Source organism: Gallus gallus, chromosome 1 (genome assembly GCF_016699485.2).
Source record: "Gallus gallus isolate bGalGal1 chromosome 1, bGalGal1.mat.broiler.GRCg7b, whole genome shotgun sequence".
NCBI lineage: Eukaryota > Metazoa > Chordata > Aves > Galliformes > Phasianidae > Gallus > Gallus gallus.
In genome coordinates this window covers 173,160,928-173,180,792 of record NC_052532.1, presented here as the reverse complement: position 1 = coordinate 173,180,792, position 19,865 = coordinate 173,160,928, and the positions used below count along the sequence as shown (strand labels likewise).

The following is a 19,865-nucleotide window of genomic DNA, read 5'->3' as shown; positions in this document are numbered from 1 at the left end:
GAATAAAACATTTCTGCCCTAAATTAAAACTGTATTACTAAAAAATGTCAGCTATTTTTCAAACTAGTGTAGGAGGAAGAATTATTATATGCATTGCAGAACTGCAACAAATTCTTTTTTAAAGCCACTTTTTACATTTGCTGAATCTATCTATTTCATACAGATGTATAAAAAAGTTTGTCAGATATCAACTTCTTTCCCATAAAACTTTGCCACAACGTTGTTTGTTTCTGAAGGCTGTGCAACTGGAATTATTATGTATCTACAAATAGACTTAAAAAAAAACAAACTTCTCCAGCCTGAACTTGAGCAGATTGAGAATGGGATCTAGGAATAGTTTTCAGCAGAAGAAAGTTGAGTTTGAAACAAAAGCATTTATCTGTCAGGGTGATCTCACCATCTTGAAAGGATGAGGTTGAATTTGTGTGATGTTCATCTGACATCTATTTTTTCCTTACGTAGAGAAGAGAGCAGAGGAAAGTGTTTTCTGACAGATCTGTGATAGAATTTGCAGCTATTTTAAGGGTTGCAATGACATATGACCAAATTAAACACCCATGATAAAAGACTTTTCAGTTGAAGCAAAGCAGTTTGAGATCAAGTAAGGCCATACCCTAGAAATACGTAGTGGCTGTAGAACAGCAGACTGCACTGGGGTAGGTGGAAAAGAAAAGCAGCAAAGGAGTTCTGGTCCTGGTATTTACATTTACATAGAGTCCTGGAAGTCTAGGATTGCTGCTGATAACAATCCTATTGAAGAATTCAGAACATATGAGATGGAGTCCATATTTATTGCTGGAAAGATGACCATGGTCATAACCCTCATTTTTTTACCAGATATGTTATGCCTTTGTATTTTACCCATTGTTAGTTAGTAATGCATCAACAAGCTTAATTTTCCCTTTCAGCAGTGCCCCTTAACTTCTTGCAGCAGGACCAGTAGTCCAAAAGATTTACCCCAACATTCTTGGGGTATTAGAGGTCAGTTGTCATTACTGTTAAGAAGAATTAAGAGCACCCTCAAAGAAGAATAAAGCCTTTAGTATGAAAAGCCCACTGACTTCACTGTCTTGGAGATTTGAGTAGTTTTCAAATTACCTGTAAGATTAAGTACTTAATTCATGTTGTGTGCATATTACTTCACTGGAAGTCCATTAAATCTTCTAATTAATCCATCTCCTACTATGTTAACAGATGTAACATTTCAGAACGATATTATTTATAAAGCTTTAAGATGATGTTGAGTGAAAATTCAGTGGAAATGTCCAGTATTATAGAACTGCTCCTTTTTCTCTAACACAGGATGACAGCAAACAGGCTCAGTTCTTAGCTTTGGCAGTAGTCTACTTTATTTCAGTTCTGATGGTCTCCAAATACCGTGATATACTAGAACCACAACGAGAAACAGCAAGATCTGGGAGCCAGGCAGGTAGAAATATCAGACAAGAAATAAATTCACCAACAAGTACAGGTACATTTGTTTTCTTTTAATGTTCTTTTTCATTTTCATGTTTAGATATTTTAGAACTGTAGTTATCTTACTACGAACAATTTTCAAACAGTTTAAAATTACAGTAGAAAATTACATGCTACTTTGTTTCTCTAAAATGATTTGGTTCTTTAATGTATATTGGCTAATTTCACTTATTCTATGTATTTTCTTATGGAGTACACCTGATTTTCATTTGCATATTGCTTTTTATGCTTTCATTTCTTTAATTTGTATATTAAAAAACGTGCCTGATTGGGCTAAATATGTGATAGTTGATAGTAGATAGTTGATCACAAATTCTTAGTCTGTCATTTGTTAGTAAGAGCACATATCTTTAACGGTCTACAATGAAATGTGTAAAGAGCAAACAGCTTTTCGCAAGTGTAAGTGTGAGCTCTGTTAGTTTGAATGAGTGCGCTTTTGAAAGGGTGGTTACTGTGGACTCCTTGCAGTCCACTGTGTTGGTGCCTGCATTTAAAAGCCTACTGAAAGAGTATCATTAAAAAAAGGAATCGTTTCTATTGCCTTTCTTGATCTGTTTATGATTTTTCATTAGTAGTGTTATTTTCACTGGCCTTCTTCAGCCTGAGTGGGAGGGAGCCTGTCAGCTGTCAGAGCCTATCAGAAATAAGGGATCCAAACTTTCAAATACTTTACACTATCAGTTCAGTAGGTCTTTCAGAACCCATGGGATTGTTTATAACTGTACCTTCTGCGCTAAAAGAGCTGAAAACAATAATTGAACTTGTCCGCGAAGCTCTTCATGTATGTTTTTCTTCTTGTATTAAATTTTAATTACTTTCATCATTTATGGAGTTTCTAATATTCATTCTTCATTGATTGTATGTTCCAATTTATGTTACATTTTTGTTTATTCATTGTTTTCTGATTAACCATTACGTTTTAATTTACCACTTACGCATTGTTTTTGAAGTTCACTTCCCTAAAGGCTTTCCATTTTGAATATAATACATGAACATGTAGTACATAAACAATTGTGAGAAATAATCTTTTTGTTTGTGCCTTTGTGTTTATGTTATGGTTCTGCAATAAAAAGCTGCTAGCTTCTGTGAACTTTTTTACTCATAACTGTCTTTTCTGTATGTGCTGTGCATATATATGTCTTTTTTTCCCACATGAATGTTGCTTTTTGAAGTGCCCTAATAATAGGTACGCTGTTTCCTATCTCTTGACACAGAACTTGTTTTCTTCCTTTAGAAATGCATTTTTCTGTTGATAATACCAGATTTGCATGTTTCAATGAGATAGGATTTCTGTCATGGATCCACAGTGGACCAGGCCACACATGAATACTAGCTGGCTCACATCTGATTCCATGATTTTCTCCACAGTTGTGGTCATACCATCTATCCCTCACCCAAGTTTGAACCATGGATTCCTTGCCAAGTTAATTCCTGAGCAGAGCTTTGCCCACTCATTTTACAAAGGTAATATTAACATCATCTCCTAACCTGTTTGGGTGTTCTTATTTAATGTAATGTAATTCAAGAAATAACTGTGATGTAATTGTTGATAAATAAGTATACGCCTCAGGTTACATGGAGATCAGACCTGATGACACCTTCAAAACTTTAACTACATTTCTCTAGGAAACCTCTTTCCCACTTTTGCTACAATTTATTAACTTTACATCCTATGAACTAAATTTTATAAAAGAGCAGTGAGGAGGAGAAAGTGGATTTTGGAAATTTGACATACCTTTTGTTTCTGCTTATTATGCTACAATATTATTAGGTCCTTAAAAACAAAGTCAGGCCTATTCTAAAAACTACTGCATACCACATAAAATATGTAGAGCTTTTGCAGTAGCATCTTTCCCCATACCTTTTCCTGTTATTTTTCCTTCCTTTCTTGCCTTTTTTTTCTTGCCTTCTTGATGGTATGTAAAGCTTTGATATTGTATGTACTGTGAATTATTTTATGCTTGTAAGTTAATGTGCTGTGCTGTGCTTTTCTTGAAAGAGAACGCTTCTGTGACCAGAGCAGCTATTATGTGTTTTGGGCCTGTTTTTGTTTGTTTGTTTGTTTCAAATGATACAATATAATGCAGGGAACATGTTTTTCAAATGTCATTATTTGAAACAATAGGATACCTGACTGTAACTTTAGCAAAGTTTGCACGTATATTTTCCCATTTATTTGCATGCACTGTACTGTGAATAAATTAATGTGATATAGGTTAAAAATCTGATGAAAATGTTCATGGTGTAATTTTGCAAAATCTCAATGGGTAAAAATATTGACTTAAAAAACACTGAGGAGATTTAAAATTGCATCCTGCTTATAAATAGAAATTGTTAACTTCTCACTTTACCAATAATGTAATTCATGCTATGTATATTGTATCCTGTTCTGGAAACTTTAAGTCAAAATTTTCATTAGAGCAAATTAAACAATCACAATGTTAATCTAGCATTTCTTAAATTTTCATGGATACATGTACTTATGTTAGACATTGCTTTAAATTCTAATGACTAGTAAGCAAGAGTTGATAATTTTGATTTAAATGTCTATTGTCCACTACATAAAGGAAAAACATATATTTTTTTCCATTGTTCAATTTGTTATGTCATATTCTTTGTTGTGTCATAGTTATATGGGTATGGTTCAATCCATCATTGATGATACTACAGAATAATACCCTGTAACAGTTATATCCTGCTTTCTCATCTCCTTTTGCCTTTCGAGCATGCTTCTGCATAGCAGTCGTAGGATATTTTATTTTGGTTACCTTGTGCTTGAAAATTGGAATTATTTAGAGTGCCTCAAAGCCAACAGTTATTAAAAAGAATTAAAGTTAAATTTAATACAATTTTAAAAATATTTGCAAAATAAGTGTTATATTGCTATTTGTACAAAGTTTGACATTTGAAATAATGAGTGGCAAAAGGAGTGGATAAAGTTTTTCTACTCATCTATATGACATAAAGTAGATGTAACAAATTCAGAAAAAATGTCTAAAGAAATAGTCTTTTAGAATGGATGCAGGCATACAAAGTCACCAAAATATTTCAGACAAAGCCTTTTTAATTAGAGATGTATCCTCCATACTGTTGTTCATTGTACTTACTTTACCTCAAATTCAGTGAAATATAGTTTTGTTTTGGGTTGGTTCTTTTTAAGGTTCAACAGATCTACCGAAAAAGCATGAGTGAGATAAAGAAGAAGCTGTACTGAAGAATTTGGCTTTAGGATCAAATTGTTTGATAAAGGAAATGTTATCTGTTGCTAGTTATTTTACTTGTTGATGTCACTATATCCTTCAAGGTCTCAATCTACAAGGTCTCAGCTTCTTATACCCAACTGCTTATTAATCTCTAAACTGCAAATGCCACTAGAGAAGAAAAGTTTCTGCTTTTTAAATTCTGAGCACAGTCCCTCAGTCTTGAAAAACATTAGCAAGAACTGAAAAGAAAAAAAAATGCCAACACTGTCAGAAGAGGCTTAAAGTCAAAACCTATTTTGTCATTTCAAGAATTTTTCGTTCCAGTGGCTTAGCCAATCAGTTTCCTTTTAGTGATGTGACATGCTTCCAGACTTTGGCAGCAAACATGTAATACATGAAAATTACCACATAAACTACAGTTACATTTTAAGATAATTCAACATATTATAGAGTGATTAATTTTAACATTTAAAAGTCAATGTATGTTTTTAAAGCCAAATCCTTTTTATTAAAATGTGAATAAAAATCCAGTTGTTACGTGCAAATAAAGCATCTATATTTTGTTCACTCCAGATGACACTAATTGGATGTGAAGGATGCATTGTTTGTCAGTTCAATACAGCAAACTGTATTATTACTCTTAGAACTGTACAAGAGTTTTTTATGATAGATCTCTACGAACTTGCCGAGACTGATTGGCTGCTTAAAGGAAAAGGATTTTTAGTAGATGGAATCGATTTATAAGAGCAGAAAGCTTGAGGGGTGAATGGAATAGGAATAAGAATATTAGTAGCATTTAAATAAGAGAATGACGTTCTTTTAGCGATGCTTTTTTCTTTTACTGTACAGTTGACATTATCTTTTATTAAAACATATCTGAGTCTATGTGAGACCATACTTATCTCAAGGACATTACAGTGTGTGATTGCTACATGCTTCTTACATGTAACTGCAGCAGCTGTCAAGCACAGGTTCTAGGAATTCTAAATACCATTGTACCTGATGCTGAACATTTCATTTCTCATCATTTATAGATATTGGCCTTTCCCAATTTATAGATGATTATATATATAAATAAAGCATAGAATTTACTAAAAAGAATTTAAAACGTTTTGCAAGGATATATATTCTACTTATAAATGTTAGTAGGCATTAAAATAAGGATTCTTTTTGTTTGTGAACCAAGTATTTTTCATAAACTATATGTTATCTGATACTGCTTAAAGGAGAAAAGGCACACCCAGGAAGAGGAAGAAAAAAAATAATTCAGTGGTGTCCACTCTACTATTCTGTCATTGTGTTGAATGTCGAATCCACCTAGCATGAGAAAAGTTTATTTCGTTATAATGTTCTATTATGCTACATTTTTTTTTCATTATAAGCTGATCCATGGGAAGAAGAAAAATGTCTCTTTTCATAGATTTATTCCTTGCTGTACATTTGTCTCAAATGCTTGAATTTCTCCTATCAGTTTCTGATAGATCTAAGGGATCTATAATATTTCTAAAATAATCTGTGTAGAGTTCAACAAAGTAAAACTTGTAAAATGAAAGCAAGCTTCTTTTCTTTTTAGGTCATAGATATATGCATTAAGAGTCAAAAGCAATCCTCCTTAGCTCAGGTTACTGAACTTCATCACTTTAGTTTTTTAAATAAAATCTTAAATATGAATACATTAATTTCCAAAATTTTAAAATGGAACTTTATAAAGCACCTTGATTTACAGTGGTAATCTTCACAAAGTTATCATGGTATTGCTCAGAAAGTTTTATGAATGAGTTTGCAGGCTTACTCCACCTGCTGCTTCGAGTGCCACATACTGAGTAATTCCTTCAGGTATATCATCAAAGAAAAAGACATAAAACAGACGTACAAGCCCTACTGTTGCCTTATTTATTCTGCAACATCTTCATACATCATGTTATTCATGGCTGGATGCCAATCGCATAAATGAAGAGCTTGTATGATTCTAAGGCTGACAGCTTGGCAAGTTGTCAGTCAAAGACAAATGCTTGTAAGGGTACTCTGGAGAAAACTTAGTCTTTCTCATCTTTTCAAAGATACATTGCCTGTTTACTGGTCCTCCTTGAAGTTCAGAATCAGTTAAGACAGATCTTGGGCAAACAGGATGTTTCCTGAAGGAGAGAAGTCAACTAATTTGCAAGCACTGGCGTACCTTTCTTCCTTTGTGCTCTGCAGTTCCCTGATAAAGTGAAGTCAAGCTAATCTGTATAAGCAATCCTGAGATACGCAGTACAATCTGAGCAACTATTCTAGAGAAATTTATTATCACAGTTTCAAATTAAAAAAAAAAAACAAAAAAAACCAGATCAGAACTATTATCTTGCTTCTGAAAGATCTCTAAGAAACACAGTCCAAAAACATTAAATGTTACCAGTCTTTCTTCTTTCTGTTCACAATATAAAAGAATTGGGATGTATTAGACTTGGAACGTTATAACAGTTCCTCTGTATTTGTGAAGATTTCAAGATAGAGACTTTGGATCAACTGTTATTGAAACTTAAGAGCTTGTTGAGTGACCTAAAATATTCCCTGGCGTACAGACAGGTTCATCATCAGATGTTTTGGTTCATCAGATTTCTCCAATTGACGCTGATTAACATACGTTCTATAATTAAAATATGGAGCTAGTAAAAATGGGTATAGCATTAAAAAAAATCTTTTCTAGAAAGGGATTGCTTTCACCTGACCAATCAAGGATGATAGAAAACTTTGTTTGCGATTCTTAGTATTCCAAGTCTATCAGTGTTGCAGTATGACTAAAAGCTCTGCACAAAATTTTCTGTTTGTATCTAGATATCATCTGACATACGATTTGTACTCCCTGAAAAATGTTTCTCTTTTTCCATTATTGTCATAATTTTTGTCTTCTCTCACTCAGTGCTAAACAAGTTCTGTGATTAGTCATCAAGACATCCTTACCAGTCTTTGTCCCTTTGGTCAGCTTCCTTGTGACTGAAGTAGATTTAGTGTAAAATGATAAAATTTTTATTTCCAGAATGGCAACGCCTTAAATAGCTTAGAAAATACTCTTTTTTTTTTTTTCTTTTTTTTTTTTTTCCTCTCAGTTTCTGTGATAAGATTGGGATGTTTTCCCAAAATTGGTATGAAAATCTCATATGTCTGGCAAGTGTGGAAGTCAAGACTGGAAAACTGAGAGTAGCCCTTCCTCTTACCAGACAGAGGGTAATCAAAGCATATTTTTAGAGCAGAAATATCTTATCAGTGGAATAAGACTTGAAAAAATAGATGAGCATTGTGTTTTTGTTTAGAGAAGCTAATCAGCCTTATTATATAAAATAAATTAACCTCTTCAAGCTACAGCTATGAATTTAAAGGAGTTTTGGTTATGGTGGTCAGGATCACTAAGATGAGTTTTCTCAATTCTGATCATTGTCAAAGCTGTCCTCACTTACACTGAAGGTCTATTCAACTATTGTTTCAACAGTACTTCCATGTCCCCAGCAGTGAAAATGTGTGAATAATCTTTTTTTGCACATCAGATGGCAGACTGTAAATTCCTGAGAACACAGTTAATACTAAGCAAATAAAAGGAAAAAAAAAATCATTGTAAAAATTTGATGTTATCACTTATATTCAGGACTGTTTTGGAAATAAAAACACTGTAACAGTTCAATTCACCTTGTATCACATTGTGCAGAGAAAAACAGTATGTGGCTTATCACAATACTTTATCAAGAATGGATTGGCTTTTCATCCCCCTTGATACCACTGTCTGTATTTTTTCCCAAAGCACTGTAAATGAGCAGGTTTTTAAAGGTGTGTGCTGTGGGTGGACTGAAAGCTATTGATTTTTTTTTTATTATTCTTGATAGAAGCAGAAATTGCTTTTTCATCTGAGGAAAGTAAAGCATCAAGTTTTCCTGATCTTTTTGGTGTACAAAACCCAGAGTTCTGTCCTTTGCTACACCGTGATTCATATTCCTAGTGTTGTGGCATGTAGATTTCCAGCCTATTTTTAAACTAATTGTTTTGCAGAAGGATAGCAGTCTAATTCACAGTATAGTACTGGACTACTTTACCCTGCTTCTCAAAACACCGTTTGCCTCCACAGCGTCCTGATAAAATTTGTAGCTCAAGCTTCCAAAAATCATAGAATCATAGATTCTATAGATAGATAGAATAGATAGAAAATCTAGTTGTACATATGCATGTACATATGGGACATGGATGATAATCGTGTGAATGGTAAAGCTGAATTGTATTGAGTTTCTGCATCCAATTCAAGATTATTTACTGCTTGCCTGATTATAAAAAATATATCCCACCTACTTATTTATTACTATATCATGAACAACTTATGGCATCAGAATATAGAGTTGCACTTATATTTCATTATCAATTGATTGATCACATGAAGCAGTTGTAATTTTTTTAAAATTTTTGGTCAATTAATGGTAATATTTTGATTTGTATGTACAGAGTGCAGATGTTTTAAAAGTTCTTTCATTTTTTTCAAAGCAGTTCTTAATATAATGATTTTAGTATAAGTTGCACCATATGTTCATATTTGGAAAATATTTTGTGCTTGACTGTTTAATTTTTCTGGCTAGGTAATGTGAACTTTGTGACAATTTTTTTTTTATTAGTAGTTTTGCAAGGGATGTCTAAACAAAAACATTTTTCTTGTAGTGGATTAGAAATACAGGTAACTACAAACTCATCTATTTTTATTGAAAAAATTGTTAAGAAAGAAGAAAAAGCAAGTGTGGGCAGGAGGTAGAAGCCTGTGATATCCAACACACTGAGAAGCACACCTTTCTTCTTTCTCTCCACCGTTTTGTCTTTTTGACTTAGTATCTGTTCCTGCGATAATTTTGTTTCCTCCATTGCACTGAAAAGAGTCTCATTATTTATGTGGGTTTTGAGTTTAGAGAAGACAAAAAATAAAAATAACAATATAGAGTCTGATAAAAACTAGGGAAATTGACCTAGAAAAATGAAAACACACTATCATATTGTTCCTAATTTTTATTTGTTTGTTGTTTTTTTTCTTTCAAATACAGAAGTGAGTGATGTCTGATGAGTAAGGAAAATGATATCAAGGCAGAATCAACACTTTAATTAAAAGCACTGCCTAAACAGGTCAAGAGTTAGGTGTTTTAAGTGTTCTTTTTAATACTCCTTCTTTGAAGAAGATAGAAGGAGCAGACTTATCTCCCTGCCTGAATCTAGGATTGATTGTGGGGGAAAAACAATATTTTAAGACTTATAAGGAATTTGAGCAAATAGGAGTAATTTCCAGTAAGCAAAAAGAGAAGACATGCACTTGCAAGTGTCCGGCGGAGAAACAGTCTGTTAACAGCTCTGTCCTCTGCCATGCAAGGTCTTTCTGACTGACTTCCTAACCTTGATTTCCTCATCCTGTCTCTCCTGCTCCGTTTTGCTCCCATTTTAGAGCCTTTATTTTCTGCAGATATGTTCTGCAAAATAAAATTCACTGATTCTCAGATAACCTTGCCTCAGAAATAACAGAATCCCATTAATTCCATTACTGAGATGTGGCCAATTTTGTTAATGGTTATTGAATGAGGAGTAATAATACTCTCTAGGCTGCTGAAGTGAATATACATTGTGTGGTCGGGCAAGAACCAACATGACTATATAGGGATTTTTTTACTATGGCCTATTGTAACTTCCACATAGAAATAGAAATGCCAGTAGGACCAAAGTTACTGAGCAAATACAGAGCAGCTTGGAATGCTAATGTTTCTTCTCGTGTGATTCTTCTTCTCACTGTTGTGCCTCAGCTTCTGACTGACAATATTTCCATTGCAACTCCCTTTTGTATTACTTCTTTCAACATAGTTTTAAATCAAATCCTTACTACTCTTTGATTCTGTCTTCATATTTAGTTCTTCATTTCTGTATAATTGTGCCGCTTTTCCTTTGCAAAAACTAGTAGATCAGTGTTGCTAGGAAGAATATTTTCACTATCACTTTATAGCCTAGAGCTTGGCCATTGATTAACTGACTGCCACATCTGAAGGAAGCTGTAATATCATGTCCTTGATGGCCTGAAAGCTTCTTCAGCCTGCATTGTATGCCCCCTGAAAATTTGTAGAATACTGAGGAGGAGTATTTGAAATGCACCTAATAAGGTAATTATCAGTGCCATGAAAGCTGTACAGAGAACACTGCATACATTTTCCAGTGCGTTTGCAGACTGGAAGGCGGTAACAACTCTTATACCTGAACTGCCTCCAGAGCATCCGCTAGCAAATGTTGCTACATTGCTTGCATCAGACATTTGACAACGACAGGAATAGTGCAGCTTTCATATAAATTACTTCTTGAGTTGGAAAGTAATGTATTCAGCCATAGTGCAAGCAGTTAAAGATTTTCAGTTGTTTTCTTTTTTTTCATCTTATTTTTGTGTAGGATGGGTTTTTTAAATTTTTTTTGCATTGTTCAGGCATTTAGAGGCAGTGAAGTAACTATTTAGGTATCTCAGATAGTTAAAATGAATACACTACACTTCATAAATCACCAGCAAACAAGATACTGTAGGGAAGGAGTGTGACGGATGAGACTACCAGATATACAATCTGTCATTTAGTTACCTTAAGCTCATATTTTTCCCATAATGTAGTAGATGAACTCATTAGTTACAATGAGAAACAGTAAGGGGAAGGCATCTGGCTTCCAACTGCGTGTTTCTGACAGGGTTAAGATCACTAGATCTAGCAATGTTTCTGCTTTGTCTACTGACATGGCCTAGTGCTGCACAAAACTGATGAGGTTTGTTGAAAATTTACAAGCTTGCTGTCAGAATGCGCTAACATCGACAGATGTAATCAGTTACTTTTTTGCTCCTGTTTGTATTTAAAATTATCAGTTTGCTAAGTTGCTTTGAGTATTTTGGATTTTTTATGAAAGCATAAGCAATTCAGGTTTAAGATTTTTAATGCATAACAACATCAAGTATTGATTCCTTAGTCCTGAATTCTGAAAGTTACAGAAGTCATATTCCAAATTATAAATGAAGAATAAAACTTATGTATCTGTAGTGCTGCAACTTACATTTGTTGTTTTCTGTGACCCATTCTCAAGAGCTCACAATTTACCTACAATAGTACTGGTAATAATGCAGATGGTTAGTATGATATGTATTTTTAGACATATTTTTTTGAATTTCACAAAAACTACTTTGCAACTATACTTATTTGAGAAAAATTATTAATCAGTTCTATCCGTTCTGAATTTTATTTTGATTTACAAAAAGTAAATTTGACATTTTAAACCCTTATGAATTTGGCTTGCTGATGTTTTGAAAATTGAGTTAATGCATTGTGTTCATGTAGTTTTCACGGATTGCTGTTCGTAGTGGGTTTGCACTCCATCTAACTTAAATTATTTTTCTGGGATTTGCATCCAAAGAAGTATCTGAATAACTGCTGCTCTATACACTTCCAGCATTAATCTGGCCAGACTGTATCAGCTGAGCCCTTTTTTATGTTTATACTGCAATAATCGCTTGCTTTCTTTTGTCCAAGAATGCATCTGTATGGTCATCTTTCTCAAATATGGCAATGCATACAGTATTCCATCATGAAACTACCAAAGTCTTCTCTAATGCCATTAATAGTGAGCTGTTTTAGGAATAACTTTTTTCTGGAAAGTTTGGAATCATGTTTGCCTTTTCCTTGACAGTGTGGTATTGGTAACTGAATAATTACTCAGTGATTGATGTGTCCAGGGGCCCTTCTTATCAGTCATATTTTGTAACACTCTAGCTTTGCTGAAATTTACTTCTTTGGCTGTATTTTCTTTGACCAATTAATACTAAGAAAGCTCTTAGTTTAGCTTTCTGGCATTCTACTCCATTCCTACTTTTTACTCCAAAATAAATCCTGAAATCTTGCTTACTGTTGAACTTTTGTAGTTACCCAAATCTTTTTTTCTCCCCCATTTCATAACAGGTAAAAAACGTTTGGTATTCTCCAGTCATGTATTGCTGTCTCTACTTACATGTCTGGCAAAAAGTACTTGCAATTACGCCACTAATTTCATAAACTGCTTTTTTCAAAATTGGTTTAGAGTCACTTAATTCCCACAGTTTTGATACATTTAAATTTTACTTCTGGTTTTGTTGGGGCATTTGAATTTCCAGAACAACATTTCCACAAGCTTTATTGCCTTTAGTTTTGTGTTGGACATCACTGACCTTAATGAAAATTGAGGTTATATGTACCCTAACTCTGCCTTATAATCTCCCTTCATTTATGTATAGTCTTCTTCATTTATGTAACAATGGAACCTTATTTTATTTAGTATAGATAACAATATACCTTTGTTTCACTTTCAGCAGTTTTTTTCTTGCTGTTTACTATTGGACTTGAATAATCAGCATTTCCTTATAATTTATCTTTTAGGCCCAAATTGTGCGTTCGGTTTTTCAGCTGTGCTTCAAACAGTTGTAATAGTGATCACTGAAAGAATATTTTCTTAGGAGATTTTATAAATTGAATCTTTTCCTCAAGGAGCATGAGTCAAAACATTTAGCTCCCTGAAGCTACGGACACAATTTTTTACATTCTTTATTAGCAGTAATAAATTGCCACTCAGCTCTTCAAGCTGTTCAAGTCAGAGTCTGAATTATCACAAAGTAGTCACAACTTTGTATACAATGCCGTAATTCCTGTAACTGTAACCAAACTTTTGTAAGCTGTGGATCCTGTCCTGGCGTTTTGGCATTTTACATAGCCGTCTCCCCAGGCAAGTAGAATATTCAGCAGAGATGCGATTCCTGCTTAAATAGGGCAGTAGTCATCTGCTACCATCAGTCTTACTCTTCCCATTGGTTCAGAAGTGTTGTCTTTAGAGGGATGAAGTTTAAAGAGACAAACAAGTAGAAAATTCATTAGGCTCATGCTGTGGATCAGATGTCCCTCTGTGCCAAATATGGGCAGTACTAAGTAGTTATGGATTTTTTTACTTCCTGACTGGCAGATGCTAAGTGCATCAAATGCAGCTCATAAATCCTGTTTCTACTTCCTTCTTCAGAAAACAAGGCACATATCCATTTGGTAAGAAGTGTTTGAGGCAATTAGGAGCAAGAGAAGGAGGAAGTGGCTTCAACCTTTATGGCTGTTAAAAGAAAACCATATACCATATAATGGGCCATTATGCTTTGTATTTTTAAAAGCTATTCTTTTCTATCTATATCTATTTTTCATCACTTGTAAATATGATTCATTTTACAGTAGAATTTGTTCAAACGCATACATAATCTTAAATGGAATTTTTTTTCTGGGTATGTACACACACAGACACGTATGTCCCAGTGGTAAATACTTTATACCTGATTGTATTACACGGTTAGCAATTAGCTATGTGCTTGTTATTAAAGTTATATTGTTGATGGATAATTTGTTTGAAACAATTAGATAGGTAATGTTTAGTCTCAGTATGTTTCTAAAATATTTTCCAAAATAGCTAAACTTATTATCTCCGAACCATCCCCTGAAAAAGTATATCTCCTTCATGCATCAGTGAGCAACATTTTCTTATCAGTGCAACTGACTCAATGAAAATAACATTGTTTGAAAAGAAATTTAAAAAAAATAATTTTGAATGCTAACTTATTTAAAAAAAAAAAAAGATGAATATGCAGTTTAATCACCTTTGTTAACCTTCCTCTGATCATATAAAATTATTCTTATCTAATGAAGTTGTTGCCTGTTTCGCTTCAATAACGAATAGAGGTATGCCTTCTCGGTTACAAGATGTTGTAAAGTCCATTTCAATCTGGAAATGTTCCAAACTCAACAGATTTCACTTTCCCGTCTTCCCATCTCTTCTAAGCTGAGCTTATTTTATTCTTAACATTTGCCAGAATTTTTGCCTTTTGTATTGAAGGGAGTTATTTAAGGAATGAATAATATAATCTTTTTTATTCATGTACAAATAAATATAATGAATTTAATGCGTATATATGTGTGTAAAATGTGAAAAGTGTGCATTTTAAGCAAAAGGACAAAGCAAACTAATTGTCTAGCAGTTTTCTTTTGAATGCAAGCTTAAGATTTGCTGACAGAAATAAATATCCTATTTTTTTCTTGTAATCCTAATGCATTAGTGGTTGCATTTTTTCTTTTACAGTAGTCTCACAAGTGATACCTGTATGCAGTTTCTATCAGTCATGATTTTTAATGTTGTTGTTCCTGACAGTATTCTGGTATTTGATTACTATATGAGCTGTGGGTTGTAATATCAAAATGTCTCTGAGCTTGCACTTTGGGCTCCCCCTCACAAGTCTTTATGTATGCCAAAGAGGTGTTGAAACCAAAATGTTTTGTATGCAGAATGAGTTTTCAGGTGTAAACTACTAAGATCTGTGGGCTTTCTAACACAAATTTCTGTATTACAAACTTCCTAATTATATTTGTAGGAAAAAAAAATCTAACTAACTAAGTATTGTTCAAAATCTCTATTTCACTGCAGAGACACCAACTGTGTTTCCAGAAAATATCAAAGATAAAGAAACACCAACACCAGTTGAAGATATTCAGCTGGAAAGCTCTATTCCTCATACAGATTCAGGAATTGGCGAAGAACAGATGCCTAATATTTTGAATGGGACAGACTTGGAGACCAGCACAGGCCCTGATGCTATGAGTGAACTGTTATCTACTCTGTCTTCAGAAGTGAAGAAATCTCAGGAGAGCTTAACTGAAAGCCCCAGTGAAATCTTGAAACCCTCATCATCAATATCCAGTATCAGCCAAAGCAAAGGCATCAATGTCAAGGAAATACTGAAAAGTCTTGTGGCAGCCCCAGTTGAAATTGCAGAATGTGGTCCAGATCCAATCCCTTACCCTGATCCTGCTCTGAAGAGAGAAGCTCAGGCTATTCTTCCCATGCAGTTTCATTCATTTGACAGGTATATGGCTGGATTCATTACCTTATATTGATTAAATTCAGAAATTTGAAGGATTTTTCAAACGTTATTCTGCTATTGTTTTATATTCGACTGTTACAAAATTGCTGTATTACTTCACCTTTTGTTTTTTAGCAAATCAGACTGCCTGGAATAGACAAAAGTGATTCACCTTGGTTTTCTCTGTCAGCAGTGAATAGAACTCCAAACTAATTATAAAACAAGCCTGTTTCATAGAAATATTATTGCAGTAAAATCTTTTTTCTTTTAAAACAACATTTTAGTGAAGGTGGAGAGCAGTATCTGCTGATACAGAACAAATTCGTTGAATATTCTTTAAAAGGCTTAAATCTTGGGTCCATCACTGTACTTCTTTCCTAGTACTGAGATACTTCAACCATGGCAAGTGATTTGTATAGTCATAGTGGAAACCAGACCTAAGTCTTTAAAAAGGAAATATGCTGAAATGTAAGAGTTGAAAAATGAATTGTTGAACATTTACACGAAGAATTCTTCTTGTTTTCTGGGCTGTAGATTCCAAACTTCTAATGGGAAAAATTTACATTAAATATCCAGCCCATCTCAGTTATCACAGTTTCACTTCAGGGTAAGATGTGCAACTGATAACAATCTCCTAGGAGAAGTGTAACCTCTTTTACTGTGGGCTCAACCTTAAGCTGCACAAAGATTTAACGATTTAACTCATGTGCTGATGTTATTAAATGTTCTGATAGAACAAAATACCTGCAGTTTCTTTGTAAAACTTTTTTTTTTTTAATCTAAACAGAAAATAGGAGGAATAAAAGCTTAAAGATATAAAATATGTCTCAAAACTTACAGGACAGTTGTTAAAAATCAGTTCCTCCTGTAGTGACAAGAAATAAAATTCTAAGGGAAAGGGAAACTGAAACAATTGAACAGCTTTGTTATGATTTATAAGAAAAAAAATCCATCTGCATTTACAGAATACCTACAAAAATGTCAGAATTGTCTCCATTAAAGTCTTAAGAAATAACAATATGCAATCCATGTTTCTAGCATAAAGTAAACAATAAAGTACAAGAAGATGCATGAGAATTTTTGAACAAAAGTGAAGCACTTTTTCATCATGAATGGCATAGAAAAGCTGATGGCTTTTGTCTGTATGTATAGATTAGTACAGAGGCTGCTTTTCCGAAATAATTCAATAAACAATCAACATCTGATGTCTCAAAGAAGATTGGATTGAGATGGGAACAGTGGAATATGCCCTACTTGCAATGAATTTCACCCTTTCTAATGTTATTTTAGCTCTTATAGCCATTTCAGAGGAAGCTTACTTAGCAAATGCTTCATTAAGAGGATATTTCTTGTTCATCAGTCTGCATGTGTTAATTTTACACTGACTTCAGTGTGAAGTGAAAAATATTTTTTCCTCCCTGGTCAGGAATTTTTCTTTCATCCTTTATGAGGAGCCATCATATTCCAAAATTTTAGAAATATCTTTCTGTACATCAAGGAGTGAAGAAATTTATGCTGAATGCAAGATTAATAGCAGCTAACTGTAAGCACAAAAAAGATTATTTACTGGAACCTATTCAGTTAAGCTTCTATCTTGGTTATTTAAAAAAAAATCCATTCAGATGTTTATTATTAATACACAAGATGCTAGAAACCTAAGTTAACATGGTGGCATATTACCTCATCAAATGTCTTTATAACCTTTAGAGGGAACTTAACATCGAAATGATGGGAGTGATGAGTTTAAATTCCTGAAGTACAGCTTTATTAAAAAGCATTAAATACTCATAGAGAGGATTGCAGTAGGTTGGCTATAACCTCTTTTTTGTGTGAGCACAAATAGAAATTAGATTCTTCTTGAAACAAGGTGGCTGCTTACATATTGTGAGCATCATTACAGATGTTCAAAAATAGTTCCGTAGAATTATGGAATTGTTTGAGACATGCTGTATGTCTAGAGTTTACACATTTTGACAGACATTTCATACTTAATAGCTTCACTTGGGACTTAGAAGCTTTGGGGTTTGTTTCGCTGCTTGCTTTGTTTGATTGTTCTTATCTGTCCTCTTACCCTGCTGACCAAGTTGTGATTCCGTTGTTGCCTGTACAAGGCATACAGCTTTATTTGTGTCTTGGTAGTAGTGTATGTTGTGCCACATCAGCCTTTGGTACTATTTATTTCTTCAGAAAAAAAAAAAAAAAAGAAGAAGAAGAAGAAAAAGTTAAAGCTGAGAAAAAAAGAAGATCCGTTGTATTGACTTTGTTAGGACATTTTTTTTTCTCTTTAATAGAACACGTTGCTATCTGATTTTGTTGAGTGAGGTAGAGCATACATTTTATTATAACCCACAACTGTGAAGGAAACAGTGGTGGGTTAGGGAAAGTCCCACAGGCTCAAGAAGACTTATATTCTTACCTTCACAATTAAAGGGATATTACTGAACTGCTGGCATCTTCATAAAAACACTAGTGTTCTTAGCCTACAAGATATTAACTTGCTGTTTGCACCTCATGGCTATATCCCTGAATGCTGACCATAGTTTGTGCATTGTTATCTCTCTGCTTTGCTCATGGTTTCAAAGTAAATACATGAATTTTGTGGTAATCTCTAGAGGTAAATGATAGGTGATTTTTTTTGCTTTTCTTTATAAAGTGGCAAAGGAGAAGCAGATTGAGATCCCAACCCTGAAATTTTCAAGTGGGAGCATGAAACAAAGGTTGTTCAATAGTAATGTATTTAATGATATTGCTTAGATTTAATTAAAATATGACCTGAGAAACCGTTACGACTTTTAGCTTGTGACGATTCATGAATATTTTCTGTGGCCTCTACTATTCTAATCAGCACTGAAAAAAAAAATGAAAAAAGTTACAAGTTAGTTGCTTGTCAGTGCATTTTCATGTAAATAGACTTGTGTTTACCGGTATAAACTAGTAATCAAAATAATACACACTGCATATTTTTTAGAAGCTAACGCTATGCCTTTGGACCATGCTTTTGTAGGTTCTGTTGCAGTAGTTTATGCAGCTTTTGGTACTTCACTGAACCTTGTGGCCACTGGTCATGTTTATCCTCTCTGGGGAGAATCGTGAGCAATAGAGTATATTGTTTTGTTTATTTTTTTTTGTTTGTTTGTATATTTATTTGTTTCAGTTCAGCTTTTTTGTTGGCTTTTATAAAGTACATGCGGTCATTCTGTATTTATCAGCAAATCAAGATGGCAGAATGTATTTTTCACTTTAATCAAAAGATATTCCTAGTGATATTTATTATTATTATTCATTTTATGTTTGCATTTGGATGGCTACGTGTCTTAAAAGAGAGTTGCAGTAATAAATAATTACTAGAAAATGAAGAACATCTTTGTTCTTTTAAAGGCTTTCTTTAGCTATAATTGCTCATTTTATATGTAGGTAAATAACACATTAAGCGAACTCCAATAAATAGCATTCAAGTTAAGAATTCTATTTTATCATTTAATATGATGCATTTTGGTCTGCACGTTCTTGCAGTTGCACTCTGCTAGTATGTTTACAGAAGTCATTGTCTAACACGCTGCAGTGCATTCTTAGAATTTGAGCAGTTATAAATGAAATATAAAAGCCGAAAATGTGTCCAACATGTTTTATCGAGCAGGACTTCTGTGCAGTTAATATATGCAGCCGTTCAAGCACTATCGAATGTAAATGATGAGGTGATATTGATGAAAGGAGGGGATTGAGGTCTCAGGGGGCGCTGATGACGGATTGAACAGAAGCGGCCTTGCCCCGAACGTAACTCAAGTCTGTCGTCTTCACTGCTCAAAGCCATAATGGGAGGTGGCAGTCTGAAATGAGTTGCCACGGCAAAGAGTATTATTTTTGAAATGCTTTCACACAAATCACTAGGCCTTGCATACAACTTAGTTTCATGCTTTAATGTCATCAGGAGGCACAAATTGGTGTGTCTAATTGTTTGCCACCTGCCAGCAAAATGAGCTGCCAGCCAGCCAGACGGGTTTGATTGTCTGTCAGTGATTCAATAGATTGAGAGTGACAACATCAAAAATTTCACTTCAAACTCTGGAGCTCTGAGCAGCTTTTCAGAGACCTCTTCCCCACAAGTGCTTCTGGACAACTGCATTTTTCAATTAGTTTTCAATATATTGCTGCCTTCTGCCTCATCTGTCTTAAGGTAGCTGTAATTACATTATGAGCTATATAAACAGATTTCTGGGGCATGTGAGCCCGGATTCTCAAAGTTATGACATGTCTTTTAACGT

The 19,865-nt window shown here is 33.9% G+C and overlaps 1 protein-coding gene across 8 annotated transcripts in view; it reads left to right on the top strand.

Moving 5' to 3' along the window:
* Window positions 1-19,865, top strand: part of NBEA (neurobeachin) — a 470,888-nt gene that overhangs the window by 165,260 nt on the left and 285,763 nt on the right. For 7 of the 8 annotated variants that reach the window (XM_015277560.4, XM_040704875.2, XM_025153000.3 and 4 more), the window contains 3 exons: window positions 1,303-1,471; window positions 2,845-2,940; window positions 15,168-15,606. In XM_015277560.4, the coding sequence (XP_015133046.2) occupies window positions 1,303-1,471; window positions 2,845-2,940; window positions 15,168-15,606 (704 nt within the window). The remainder of the gene's footprint in view (window positions 1-1,302; window positions 1,472-2,844; window positions 2,941-15,167; window positions 15,607-19,865) is intronic. The other variant, XM_015277556.4, reaches the window with a different exon arrangement.